Source organism: Sinocyclocheilus anshuiensis, unplaced genomic scaffold (assembly GCF_001515605.1).
Source record: "Sinocyclocheilus anshuiensis isolate Anshui unplaced genomic scaffold, SAMN03320099.WGS_v1.1 scaffold1045, whole genome shotgun sequence".
NCBI classification, from domain to species: domain Eukaryota; kingdom Metazoa; phylum Chordata; class Actinopteri; order Cypriniformes; family Cyprinidae; genus Sinocyclocheilus; species Sinocyclocheilus anshuiensis.
The window spans coordinates 1,130,031-1,145,561 of NW_015555799.1; the positions used below are offsets into that span (position 1 = coordinate 1,130,031).

Consider the following 15,531-nt stretch of genomic DNA (forward strand, 5'->3'; position numbering starts at 1 on the left):
CTAGAGAGCCGCAGTCCTGCAGAGTTCAGCTCCAACCCTAATCAAACACACCTGAACAAGCTAATCAATGTCTTCAGGATTACTAAGGCTATATAGGCAGGTGAGTTTTTTTTTCAGGGTTGGAGCTGAACTCTGCCGGACTGCGGCTCTCTAGGACTGAACTTGCCTACCCCTGGGATAGGACAATATTTGGTCGAGATACAACTATTTGAAAATCTGGAGTCTGAGGATGCAAAAAAATAAAAATATTGAGAAAATCGCCTTTAATGTTATCCAAATGAAGTCCTTAGCAATGCATATTATGAATCAAAAACAAAGTTTTGATATATTTACGGTAGGAAATTTACAAAATATCTTCATGGTACATGATCTTTACTTAATATCCTAATGATTTTTGCCATAAAAGAAAAATTGATCATTTTGACCCATACAATGTATTTTTGGCTACAAATATCCCCGTGCAACTTAAGACTGGTTTTGTGGTACAGGGTCACACACACACACACACATATAAGTTACAGAAGTAAAAATCTCATTTATTTGCTCATTTGGATAAATAATTTTTAACAATACATGATAAACTGTTAAAAACTTCCTTTGGGCTAAATGTTTGTAAATCGATGGTATATGATTTTGAGACATCTGTTCACATTATTTCTTCCTATCCAATAATACTTTATTGTGTCAAATCAAAGTTAGTAAAGTTGTGATTCTCCTCATAGCTGGTTGGCTAGATTCACGGCTTATAACTCCTTAATTAAGACTTTTTAAAATCCCCATTGGAAAAAAAAAAAAAAAAATACTTCTGGAACCAGTGCTGCTGAAAAACTAGACAGGCACTAATGCACTTCAATTGTGAGTGGCGTCTCTTTCACAAGCTTCACAGATCAGTCCAATTTCAGCATGATTTTGGAGCAAAGCTATTATGCTTACTGTAAAATACATACATACATAAAACTTGATGCTTTTATCCTGAAATCTGCCTCCTGTTGCAAACAGATAAGTAAGTAACCTGTGGTTAGGACTGACCAGAGATCAGCAAGTAATTTGAGTGTTTCAGCAGCACATCTCACTCTCATGCATCAGACAGCAATTTGGTGCACCGTGCAATTTCTGCTTCACCCTTTAGACAGCAGTTCCTCATTAGCCAGGCAATCATTGTATGTAATTTTCTGTCTTTATAATTGTTACCTTTTTATTTTTGACTGTCTGACAGCTTCTGTAGAATGACTCTGTATTGGCACTTGTGCCTTTTAATCATTTTTACACCTCGTGTAATATTCTGATGTGATTTTTGCTGGAGTTTATTCTAAATAAGTAGTATTTTACCACACATGCTGATAGCAGCTTAAAGAGAATGGAGGAGTCAGCGTCCTTTTAACTCCTTTCCTATTGTGACGTTTCAGTAGCATATGCTCATTGGAAAAATGGGTAGCACTTTAGTTTAGGGACCAGTTCTCACTATTAACTAGTTGCTTATTAGTATCCATATTACTAGCATATTGGCTGTTAATTAGTACTTTTAAAGCAAATATTAATGCCTTATTCTGCATGACCATATTTTAGATCCCTTACTCCTACCCCATACCTAAACTTAACAACTACCTTACTAACTATTAATAAGCAGCAAATTGGGAGTTTTTTAACGAATGTGAATCAGCCAACATGTATTGCATTGGTTGTTGTATTGCATCAGTTTGGAAGTAAACTATTAAATAAAAAGAGTGGCACTAAAAGTTAATACTCTGTTTTGTTAAAAAAAATAATGTACATTATTTTTTTACAAAAACAAATGTCAGATGCAGCCATGCCATTTGATGTTGCTTCTACAAGTCTTTGAGCTCTTTTTTTGTGACTCCTGTTTCACAGGACTCAGAGATCAGAATCAGAAAGAGCTTTATTGCCAAGTGTGTTTACACACACAAGGAATTTGTCTTGGTGTCAGGAGTTTCCAGTACAGAAAGTACAGACATAATAGAGACATACATATAATTTAAGGGAATAAAACACTAATAATGAAGAGAATAGACTATAAATTTAAATAATAATAACAGTATAGTAATAAAATATAGAGAAAAATAAAATATCAGTAGACAGAATCGTGAATGTGCATATGTGCTATTTACAGAAGAAAAGTTTTGATAAGTTAAGTTTGATAAGTTATTTACAGACGTACAGTCCCGATATGTGTTATGTATTGTTTAGGTTGAATATGTCCTGGGGTAAAAAACTGTTCTTGTGTCTGGCTGTTTTGGTGCTCAGTGATCTGTAGTGCCGGCCAGAGGGCAACAGTTCAAAGAGGAAGTCTGCTGGGTGTGAGGGGCCCAGAGTGATTTTACCAGCCCTTTTCCTCACTCTGTAGATGTAAAGATCTTGGGCAGGGGGGCACCAATAATCCTCTCAGCAGCCTTGACTGTCTGTTGTAGTCTCCTGATGTCTGATTTGGTAGCTGAACCAAACTAAACAGTTACAGATGAACACAGGACAGACTCAATGAAGGCCGAGTAGAACTGTGTGAGCAGCTCCTGTGTCAGGTTGAATTTCTTCAGCTGGCAAAGGAAATACAGCCTCTGCTGGGCTTTTTTTTTGCAGTAGAGTTGATGTGAATGTCCCACTTAAGGTCCTGAGAGATGGTGTTGCCCAGGAACCTGAATGACTGCGGCCACAGTGCTGTTCATGATGGTGCAGTGGGGGGAGTGCAGGAACTACCTTACTAACTATTAATAAGCAGCAAATTGGGAGTTTTTTAACGAATGTGAATCAGCCAACATGTATTGCATTGGTTGTTGTATTGTATCAGTTTGGAAGTAAACTATTAAATAAAAAGAGTGGCACTAAAAGTTAATACTCTGTTTTGTTAAAAAAAATAATGTACATTATTTTTTTACAAAAACAAATGTCAGATGCAGCCATGCCATTTGATGTTGCTTCTACAAGTCTTTGAGCTCTTTTTTTGTGACTCCTGTTTCACAGGACTCAGAGATCAGAATCAGAAAGAGCTTTATTGCCAAGTGTGTTTACACACACAAGGAATTTGTCTTGGTGTCAGGAGTTTCCAGTACAGAAAGTACAGACATAATAGAGACATACATATAATTTAAGGGAATAAAACACTAATAATGAAGAGAATAGACTATAAATTTAAATAATAATAACAGTATAGTAATAAAATATAGAGAAAAATAAAATATCAGTAGACAGAATCGTGAATGTGCATATGTGCTATTTACAGAAGAAAAGTTTTGATAAGTTAAGTTTGATAAGTTATTTACAGACGTACAGTCCCGATATGTGTTATGTATTGTTTAGGTTGAATATGTCCTGGGGTAAAAAACTGTTCTTGTGTCTGGCTGTTTTGGTGCTCAGTGATCTGTAGTGCCGGCCAGAGGGCAACAGTTCAAAGAGGAAGTCTGCTGGGTGTGAGGGGCCCAGAGTGATTTTACCAGCCCTTTTCCTCACTCTGTAGATGTAAAGATCTTGGGCAGGGGGGCACCAATAATCCTCTCAGCAGCCTTGACTGTCCGTTGTAGTCTCCTGATGTCTGATTTGGTAGCTGAACCAAACTAAACAGTTATAGATGAACACAGGACAGACTCAATGAAGGCCGAGTAGAACTGTGTGAGCAGCTCCTGTGTCAGGTTGAATTTCTTCAGCTGGCAAAGGAAATACAGCCTCTGCTGGGCTTTTTTTTTGCAGTAGAGTTGATGTGAATGTCCCACTTAAGGTCCTGAGAGATGGTGTTGCCCAGGAACCTGAATGACTGCGGCCACAGTGCTGTTCATGATGGTGCAGTGGGGGGAGTGCAGGGGGGTTTCTCCTGAAGTCCACTATCATCTCCACTGTTTTGAGTGTGTTGAGCTCCCGCCTGTTGTGACTGCACCAGACAGCCATCTGCTCAACCTCTTGTCTTTAAGCAGACTCATCACCGTCCTGGATGAGGCCGATGACTGTAATGTCATCTGCAAACTTCAGGAGCTTGACAGAGGGGTTTTTAAAAGTGCAGTCATTTGTGTACAGTGAGAAGAGCGATGGGGAGAGAACGCAACCCTGAGGGGCACCAGTGCTAATTGTGAGGGTCCTGGATGTGAGTTTCCCTAGCCTCACTAGCTGCTGCCTGTCAGTCAGGAAGCTGGTGATCCACTGACAGATGGAGGTGGATACGGAGAGTTGGGTCAGTTTGGCTGAGAGTATTGAAGGCCGAACTGAAGTCCACAAATAAGATCCTTGCGTAAGTCCCAGGTCTGTTGAGGTATTGCAGGATGTAATGCAGTCCAATGTGACTGCATCATCCACAGACTTGATTGCTCTGTAGGCAAACTGAAGAGGATCCAGCAAGGTTCCAGTGGTGTTCTTCAGGTAGGCCAGGACCAGTTTTTCAAATGACTTCATGACCACAGACGTGAGAGCGACAGGTCTGTAACTCAAATGACTTCATGACCACAGACGTGAGAGCGAGAGGTCTGTACTCGTTAAGTCCAGTGATTTGGGGTGTTTTGGGGACCGGAATGATAGTGGAGCGTTTGAAGCAGAAGGGAACTTTACACAGCTCCAGTGATCTGTTGAAGATATATGTGAAGATGGGGGCCAGTTGGCAAGCACAAACATTTAGACAGGCAGGTGAAACACCATCTGGGCCTGAAGCTTTCTTAGTCTTCTGTTTCCTGAAGACCCAGTTCACATCCTCCACACAGACCATAAGCACAGGTTGAATGGAGGGTGAGGGAGGGAGGGAGGGGGGTTGCAGGAGGGGTAGGTGAATGTGTGAAGTGCAGATGAGAGCGGGTGTGGGTTGTGAGACTGGGCTTTTCAAACTGGCAGTAAAACACTTTCAGATCGTCAGCCATTGTTGATTCTCCACAGACTGTGGGGGTGGTGTCTTGTACTTGGTGATGCTCCTCAGGCCTGTCCAGACTGTCGCCGGGTCGTTGGCTGAAAACAGTTTTTTCAGTCTTTCAGAGTAGCTTTTTTTAGCCACTCTGATCTCTTTTGTCAGTCTGTTTCTGGCCAGGTTATACAATATTTTATCCCCACTTCTGTAAGCATCCTTTTTGGCGTGACAAAGCTGTTTGAGTTTCCCAGTAAACCATGGTTTATCATTATTGAATGATAAGAATGTCCGGGTAGGGATGCACATATCCTCACAGAAACTGATGTATGATGTTACAGAGTCTGTGAGCTCGTCCAGATTGGTGGCAGCAGCTTCAAAAACACTCCAGTCAGTGCAGTCAAAGCAGTCTTGTAAATCCCGCTCTGCTTCATTAGTCCATCTTTTTACAGTCTTCAATACAGGTTTAGCTGATTGCAATTTCTGCATGTGGGTCGGTATAAGATGAACTAGACAGTGATCAGAGAACCCCAAAGCTGCACGTGGGTGATATGCATAGATTATTGTGGTGTACCAGTGATCCAATATATTACTGTCTCTGGTGGGACATGTAATGTGCTGTCTGTATTTTGGCAGTTCACGGGAGAGATTTGCTTTATTAAAATCTCCAAGACTGATTAAGAGAGGGTACTGAGAGGGTACTGTTGCTCCGTTACAGTTATTAGTTCAGCCAGTGGTTGCAGCGCTGCGCTCACGCACTTGTCCGGAGGGACGTAAACATTCACAAGAAAGAATGAGGAAAACTCCCACGGCGACTAGAACGGTTTACAGATTATGAAGAGCACCTCTAAATTAGGAGTGCACATCTTCTTCAGAGTTGTTACATCTGAACACCAACCTTCATTTATGTAGAAACATAGTCCACCGCCTTTTAATGAAGATGAAGCGCGTTATCCGGAATAGCTGCACTTAGCCAGGTTTCAGTGAAGCACAATACAGCAGACTTTGAAAAGTCCTTGTTTGTGCGGGTGAGAAGTAGTTCATCCGCTTTGTTAGGAAGGGATCGGAGATTCAGAAAGCTAGGAAGCAGGCATGTGCACACATAGACATAAAAGGGGGCTTGAGCACCTGCCCTTTTTCTTCCTCGAGAGAAAGTGCCCTTTTTTCTGGGGAGTTAAAAAAATAAAAATAAATAATATATGTATTATGTGTGCGTGTGCGTGTGTGTGTGTGTGTTTCTGTTTGCACACAGCTTTCCCTGTCAAACAAATACAAAATCAAAATATCAGGTCAGGTCAGGAAATGTTGAGACTCTGTTGAGTTCCGATGCCTTTCTCCCCTCCGCGTCTCCGCATCTCAGCGCAGCACAGCAGTGTAGCACACAGTGATCGGCACATCGCAGACAGGCAGAGAGCCGCAGAAGTGAAGCCCTCCCTCCGTTTCCAGTTGTGTTTGTCTTGGTGTGGAGGTGAGTGGTGATGAACAAAAGACTAAGCTACCTGCGCCTCGAATTTACAGCTAATTATCCAAAAGACGAAAGGCAAATATGTTAATTTGTCTTGCTAACATCCAAGACTTATGAGCTACCATGTAATAAGTTAGCTGGAGTTTACATACATTTACATAAATTTACATGGCATACAGGCTAACTTAACGGAGAAATTAACACCTTATTCAAGTAATGCCTCTGACTCCATTAGTGCATTAGGTAATTATTATTATTATTTTTTTTATTTGGGGGCATACAATGCTCAATTAATCTTTGATGAAACCCTTGCTTATGAGGCGGACCGTGGCATTGCAAGCCACGCCGTTGCCAAGAGCCTGTGAACTCTGGAATCAGGCCCGATTTACAAGCCTTAAAAATAGCAGAGCAGTCAAGGCCAAGTCCCATGGACAAAGTTTAACATTTAGATAACATGCTTCTTACCTGAATAAAGGGCACATGCAAGAGCTGATCAATAGTTCAGACCTTAAGAGGAAATGCATTTATTGGTTGGTATTTAGGCGCCTCGAATTTACAGCTAATTATCCAAAAGACGAAAGGCAAATATGTTAATTTGTCTTGCTAACATCCAAGACTTATGAGCTACCATGTAATAAGTTAGCTGGAGTTTACATACATTTACATAAATTTACATGGCATACAGGCTAACTTAACGGAGAAACGACAGCTGAATACAGTAAAATTAATAACGTCATCAGAATCGCCACATTGATATGCAAATTAGGCATTACGTACTTAAAATGCTCTAATTTGCATACATTTGACACAAGGCATTGCAAATGAATAGAATAAACAAAATAACTAAAGCAGATCACCACATAACTTACCCAGTTATTAGTTAATGACTTACATCAAGAGTCTTTTCCCTTGAAATGTTATGTTTAAATATGCAGATAGCTTGTTTTGGTTAATATAGAAGACATCTACAGAAGCAAACAGACGAGGTTAGTAGGCTTACAACAAACACCTTAATGTGTATTTTGGAAATTTCCTTTTCGTTAGAGCAAAAGAAGACATGGAAGCAAAATAGACCAAAATCCCAAAATTGCATGGTACAGTTAGTGTAATTATAACAACATTGTGAACTAATTATTTTGTAGACATATGTTAAAAAATTAAACAACATGAAACAATTGTGAGGGGATTAAAATAAATTGGTAAGTAAGAGTTGTGTTAATATATTTAACGTTTTGTTTAAGAAAAAAAATAAATAAATATGAGAAGTGCCCTTTTTTTCACTTGAGCCCCTGCCCCTCAAAATGTCTGTGCATGTCCCTGCTAGGAAGCACTGTTTGGAAGCCACGTTCGCCGATCTTAACCATCTCGCCGGCATGATTGCCTCGTTTCCGTCTGAGCATGTGTTTGAATAGGACCGCTGCCCCTCTGACTACAACATCCAACAAAGCGTCTGAATATTAAAAAAAAAAAAAACAGAAACAAATCTGTCTGGTGTGTGTTGCCTTATGTCCAGTAGTTCGTCTCTGGTAAAACTGATAGTAAAAGAATGACTAAACACACAACAAACAAACAAAAACAGCCAAAGAACCTCCAAGCTCCAAGCTCCACACCGTGGCAGCCATACGCGGCGCCATCTTCATTTCCAATAAGAATTTCCAATCAGATTTCCAGATGCGCTACCAAGCAAGTTTACTTCATCAGAAAAGCCATACATATGAAGCTGGTTATGTGACGCAAACATCAAAATATATTTGTTTACAAATATGGTAAAAGTGTTTTGAGCTCATAACATAGTATTATGCAAGGAACCATGTGAAATTAAGTTTTTATTCATCAATAATCTGCCCGATAATCATAATTTCTGTGAAAATTAATAAAATTGTTGGTGTTTTACTGCCAATAGTGTTCATTTCAACTGGAAACTGCAGTGAACTGTATATGCGTAGATAGGTTTTTTGGAGTTCTGATGGTTTTCTAATGAGCATAGGTTGTAATATAATGTGCTGAGAAGCTAATTTATGTGTCCTATCAGACCTTTACTATGTGATTCTAGACTGGCTCTCATTGGCATTTCAGCAGCATCAACAAGTTACTGAGTAATGAATTTTGCACCAGTGGTGCAAAATTAATAAAAAAATGTTCCAGTGGTTGGTGCCGAAGCGTTCACCTGAGGTTGATGGCACTGGTTAAAAAGCCATTTATTTTATCATGTGATTTCAAGGAAGGACAAGGATACATTGCTACCAATCTGATCTGCATTACTGATTTCCAGACTAACGTTACTGTCTCTGGAGCCAAAGTCATATGTGCAGGTTTTATTTTATGGCAATAAAAGAGCGGGCTGTTTTTCTCTACAAAGTGCAGTGCACTGTTATAAAGCTATGACCCTTTAAATGAGCCGGCCGTAGCATCCACTCAGTGTGATTACACAGGCGAGTGAAGGGCGGTTCGTAAGGTCTTAATTTTTTTAATGTGAGTTTTAACAGGAACTGAGCCATAATGTAACACCTTATTCAAGTAATGCCTCTGACTCCATTAGTGCATTAGGTAATTATTATTATTATTTTTTTTATTTGGGGGCATACAATGCTCAATTAATCTTTGATGAAACCCTTGCTTATGAGGCGGACCGTGGCATTGCAAGCCACGCCGTTGCCAAGAGCCTGTGAACTCTGGAATCAGGCCCGATTTACAAGCCTTAAAAATAGCAGAGCAGTCAAGGCCAAGTCCCATGGACAAAGTTTAACATTTAGATAACATGCTTCTTACCTGAATAAAGGGCACATGCAAGAGCTGATCAATAGTTCAGACCTTAAGAGGAAATGCATTTATTGGTTGGTATTTAGGAGGTATCCGTCTTCTCGCCAGAATTGAAGTCAAGACCAGACCCGGACCGAAAAGGGATTATATTAAAGTAACACACAGGTATTACCTGCGAATAGAAATGCAATGCTATAGAATGTACAAATGCAACACAGATTAGTTTAAATAAATGCTGAGTTTATGATGAAATCCAGGGCAGACAGACTTTAATAACATGAACCCAAAATGTCCATACTGCTGAATGATGTACGGTATGCAATTAAATAAACTAGACCTGCAATTTACGTGCTTAGCCACAGGGAGAACGGCTGGTTTTTGACGGGTTGAAATGCAAGAATAAACAGATAAATTCTGCCTTGTTTTATCTTTAGTTTTAGCCCATTAAACTCCATTGCTGTCTGCCATCATTGATGTTTGATGACTTTGGTTGTGGACACAGTCTGAGAATATGTGAGACGGTGTTCCCTGGGAATTGAACCCACAACCTTTTGCGCTGCTAACGCAATGCTCTACCACTGAGCCACGGGAACGTAGTTTTATCTTTAGTTTTAGCCCATTAAACTCCATTGCTGTCTGCCATCATTGATGTTTGATGACTTTGGTTGTGGACACAGTCTGAGAATATGTGAGACGGTCTGATGAAAGCTGCCTCTTTCAGCATCCACAGGCTCTCATTAGTATTTTTACACCTGATTGCTCATCACACACTGTATTTGTCTCCTACGAGGACAGTTTTTCACATCAGCTGAATGAAGTGAAATTTGGCAATCATCCTGCAGTGTTAACCAGAATGTTTTTGCCAGAATTTTTTCCTTAGTAAGAGTGAAAATTAAGAGAAGAAACATAATTTCATAATCAAGTGAAACATACACTCTAAAAAATACCCAAAATTGGGTTGAAACAACCCAGCATTTTTTAGAGTGTACCAATGAAACGTGAAGTTTAGTAAAAAACATGTCCAGGACATACTTAGCTGTAAAAAAATAAAAAAATAATAAATGAAGTTTAAATATTTTTAATATTCAAATAATTTAGCTTTATTATTTTGCTTAAAGAAATGTAAAGCATTTTTAGTTGCTTGCATTGTGGCATCATTGTAAGAATTAAGATAATTATCCCTGGGTTTTATATATAAAGCCAACACAGTATTTTACATAGTGTTTTTCCCCCCTTCTTCTTCCTGCTTCACATGAATACATGACAATGTATTTAACAACAGCTCATTAAATTACTGTTTTTACTGTGTTTTTGATCAAATAAATGCAGCCTTGGTACATTTATTTGAAAATGAATGTTAGACTTGAAAATTAAAATGTGACTTTTTTAAAGCAAAATATAATTTCACATTTTCTTCTTTAGATTTTAATGAAAATTGACTTGATTTTTTTTATTTTTTATTTTCTATACAGAAATATTCAAATAGGCTCAATGAAAGAGACAACGAATTTAAACATGTATGAAACTTCAGACAAGCCGTTTGATAAAATGACAATAGGGAGAGCGAGAAAGGCTGAAAGAAAAGCACTTGAATCCCTCTTTTGACACTGCAGTGTTTCAGTAATGGAGAAGGGGACTGTGTGTATGTTGAGCTGTGGCTGTTATTGTGAACCCAGGGCTGTTGGCACCGCCAGTGTCGTCGAGCTGCACCCATCCATGAACCCACCATCTGGATTCTCCCACAAATCACATTAAAGTTGCAGGAGCAGGAATACATCAAGCTAAATGAATATTGTCTCAGGGCTCCACAGTCAGTCTGATGGAGAGAGAGACAGTCGAGCCGCTGTGATGATCAGTCCTAGACTCTTATGGCAGCTTATGTCTGTCACATTGACTGTTTGGCGATGCTGTGACTCAGAGATGCTGGGAATCTAAACGACCAATCCAACCCAGCTTACTTCCGGGTAAATGACAAACAAAACTGCCAGGTTGCTGCTATAAGGTTAAATCCATAAGTATGAACATTAATAAACAACAGTAAGTCTATTATAAAGGTTGCTGTCTGCTGTAATATCAACAGATGAATTGATGTAATTTAGAAATGGTATTTTAAATGTAATATTTGCTTATATGCAGGATCAGCCAATGTGAGACCTGTTGTTTGTGTAACATCTAATTATTTTCCTTCTGCAGTTGATGAACTATGCACATTAATGCTTTTATTTATTTATATATTTGTTTGTTTTAGTGTTTATTATATATTTTCATTGGGTTTTTTTTTAAGCAAAGACAATATAACCTCGAACACAGTCCTATAATGCTTCACATGTGTAGTTACTATGAAGCAATTATCTGCATGAACACGCCACATTTCCTTCAATTAGAAATGGATATGCTGTATTATATGAGGGCTAGCTTCCATTACCATGTTTTATGTTGATGCTTGATGTATGATTTATTATTTATTATTTATTTAAGAGAATGATGCAGTTTCTGGCATGAAAGCCCCCATGTAACTCAATAGCTCTTTCCATAGGGCTTTTTGATTTATTTTTGAATGATGTTGGATATATTGCGTCTCCTGATGTGCTGTAGATATGTAGCATGACAAATGGATACAATTTTTGTCCTTCAGGAATGTCTAGTGCACTTCCCTCACTGAGATTTACTAAAAAAAAAAAACTATCAACAAACCAATTTTTTACATTTGTAGAAGCAGAGATGGTGTTTGCCCGTGCACTGCTAGAGTCTATGGGTGGCCGCCAATGCTAATGGCTGTTGCTATGTGATGTTAGGATGTTAGGTGTTAGCAGTTGTTTTATCATGTTGGTATGCAGTTACGGTGCAGTCGTGGCCTAATGGTTAGAGCAGGGGTTCTCAAACCTCTCCATGAAGTACCCCCAGCACTGCAAGTTTTGTATGTCTCCCTATATCTGACACACCCACTTCAGGTCTTGCAGTCTCCACTAATGAGCTGATTAGTTGAATCAGGTGTGATAGATGAGGGAGACATAGAAAATGTGCAGGGCTGGGGGTACTCCAGGACAGGTTTGAGAACCACTGGGTTAGAGAGTCGGACTTGTAACCTGAATGTTGCGGGTTCGAGTCTCAGGTCCAGCAGGAATTGTCAGTGGGGGGAGTGAATGACCAGTGCTGTATTCCACCCTCAAAACCACGACTGAGGTGAGACCCTTGAGCAAGGCACCGAACCACCAACTGCTCCCCGGGCGCCGCAGCAATATGGCTGCCCACTGCTCCGGGTGTGTGTTCATGGTGTGTGTGTTCACTACTGTGTGTGTGCACTTGGATGGGTTAAATGCAGAGCACAAATTCCGAGTATAGGTCACCATACTTGGCCACACGTCACTTCACTTTCACTTTCAGTTACTAGTAGTGGTGTCTAATATGTATCATCTACTTGTTTTAATGATGTGCAACAATTAAGCATTATTGAGTATGTTAGCCTTAGAATTGGGAAATAATAATAATAATAATAATAATAATAGTATTGTCTGTGTACATAGAAGTGCTTCATTACTCATCTCATAGCATTATTTATGTAATTACATTATTGTAATTCTAGTATTGTATTATTATTGTAATTGTAACTGCAGTGTAAATGCATTCAAGCCAATTCCGAGCTGCATTAAACAGTCCGTGAAAATACATCAAAATGCTTGAGTGTCACTTCTGCAGTGCAAAGATGGATTTTGTTGATACTGATTATATTTGATTTTTAACAGCCCTATAGTGTCCTATTATTCTAACTGAACTGACTGATTACATGTAAGAATGTTACATAACATTATGCATTCAACTAATAAGGTTATAAAAAAAAAGTCCATTATAATGGTAAAATCCCCTGGAAATCAAATATCACATCTTAATGAAAAAAGTCAATATATGTCAATGTTGTGAATGAACTACTGCACAGAATAAGAAGAATATGAAAAGCTGAAGTAGTCAGTTGACATGACAGGTCAAGAAATCAGCCAAGAAAGATTATCGTTATCAACAAAATAAAAAAAATATATTGCCAGTTTTTCTCAGTATCACAAATCTCTAGTTACTAGGATGTTTCAGGAGTTTAGCAGGCTGATGTTATCAATGTTTTCTGAGAGGTTTATAGTGTGGTCTTCACTACAACCTGTCATAATAAAAGTTTGGTTTAACTGTAAGAAATTGACTATATTACTATTGTACAGCAGAATATACTTCTCAAAATAATACTAATACTAATAATAATAATAATAATAATAATAATACATCTTATTAATTTTTTTTTTTTACATTTTATGCATTAATTTGATTCTGCATGAAATCATAAAACACAGAATTCATAAAAAATATTATTATTATTAGTAGTAGTAGTAGTAGTAGTAATACTACTACTACTACTACTAATAATAATAATAATAAAACAGACAATACAGAATTTCTGCAAAAAAACAATAAAAAAATCATATGGCACTATTATTGTTAAAATTTCAATAAATTATGACATTGTTAATGTTTACTAATTAGTTCATTCAAAACTGAAATGGAGTCCAGAAAAAATAAATATATATATATATAAAAACATAATCTGATAAAAAATTGCAACATAATTAGCTGAAATAAATAAAATGGATTTCATATTCAAGGCCCTATAGGTGTTTTGTTTGGTCGCTTACCGGCCAAGCCGTAGTTTCTGTGATGGTGTGGTACAGGATTTGAGGAATCATTCACATTAGTTTATTACGTGGTGTAGTGTTGCTATTGCATTTAACACAAGCATACATTCAGACCCCCACTCATACACACACACACACACAGTGGAGGATATTATGACAGCCCTGGTAAATAAGCCGAAGCCGAGCACGACAGAATGCATCAATCACTCCTCCGTTTTATTCCATTATGTAAAGTCCTCCCACTCCGAGGGGACAGGTCAAAGTCAAGTGGACCTCTGGCAAAACTTTCACAACAAACTTACTGCTCTCCAACAGCATGATTCACTGTCACTCTCGTCTGTATATTCTGAGCTCATTTACTGCAGTTGAACTGTAAACTCTCTACGTAGGGTCCATACGCGAGTCCATATCAGGTGCTCGTATCCAGAGCGGGCCGACGCACCGCTTAATGTGAAATCAAGTTCTGTCGTCGGCTATCTGCAGCACTTTCTACCTGTTGCTTGCTGATGTGAAATCAATAATGTCTTTGGATGTCTGCAATGACTTTAACATTGATTCTCTTTCCCATTTTCAGGTTTGCAGGTCATTTTCCCTGAGTACCTGCAGGAGAAGTTTGTCCAGTCGGCACTCAGCTACATCATGTGCAACGGAGAGGGAGAATATATCTGCCAGAACAGTCAGTGCATTTGTCAGTGTGCCGATGAGTTCCCACAATGCAACTGTCCCACCACTGACCTCCAGATCATGGAGAACACACTCATCGGCATGGCGGAGACTTGGGAAGCATCTTACAGCGACTTTGAGAACTCAGGTAACACTAGGCTGGCCATTACTATAGCACCAAAAAGAAGAGCACTTTGCAGGATTTGTAAAGTCAGGATAAAAGTTGCATTCATATATTTATTCAATAAATGCAATTAGAATAATAAGACACCTTGTTACCAATGAAAAAAAAAAATCCATCTTTGCATTACAGAAGTGGCACAGAACCTGCATCTGAAGTAGCATTTAGATGCATCTGCACAGAGATGCAGCTCAGAGATGCCATGGATGCATTTACACTGCAGTTACAATTACATAATGTTAGGATATTAATGTGTTAAATAATAAATAATAAAAATAAATACATAAATATACTGTATACAGAACTATCATGCTACTTTAAATATGAAACTAAAACCACCTGTAGGTGGTGACAAGTCACTGTCTTATTGATTAAGTCATTAATTCAGTCATTCAGCTGATTCATTCAAAACAGTATCATTCAGGAATGAAGCAAGCGACTTGCTGATTTCCGAACCAGGTACTAATACACTGCTTATGTTATTTATGCCAAAGTAAGATCATTGCAAAAAATAGTAATTTTTTTTTATACAGTTTTGAATTTAGCAGCTGTTTTTATGAATGGCTTATTGAATCATTCACTCAACCGATTTGTTCATAAACGCAGAATCATTCAGCAACGAAACACCACTGTAGTAATTGGAGGTGCAATGATTGACGAAATTATAATGTTGTGTCTTTAATGTGTCACTTAATATTATCTCGAACTTTACATTAATATTTGTTATTACAAGAAAAGAACCCAATTCATTGCTATCACTCCATCTTTTTTTTTTTGGTCAAAACCCTAGTGGTAAATTGAGTCTGCTTGCAAAATGGCAACACAATGATATGACAGCATTAGCCGGCAAGTTCGCTTGTCAGGTCTGTCAGCAAGTCTGGTCTGGAGCCAATTTTACGATCCATTGTCAAATATGACAGTTTCACCACGCCACACATCATGACTAATAAGTAGACGTGGTGAG

At 38.5% G+C, this 15,531-nt stretch overlaps 1 protein-coding gene across 1 annotated transcript in view; it reads left to right on the plus strand.

The window, feature by feature from the left end:
• The window catches only part of LOC107674904 (BMP/retinoic acid-inducible neural-specific protein 1-like), a gene marked incomplete at its 3' end in the record, with an annotated part of 166,845 nt that extends 152,311 nt beyond the window's left edge, over positions 1 to 14,534 (plus strand). The window contains exon 6 of the mRNA XM_016469048.1: positions 14,298 to 14,534. Coding sequence (XP_016324534.1) covers positions 14,298 to 14,534 — 237 coding nt within the window. The remainder of the gene's footprint in view (positions 1 to 14,297) is intronic.
• Between the last annotated feature and the right edge of the window lie 997 nt (positions 14,535 to 15,531).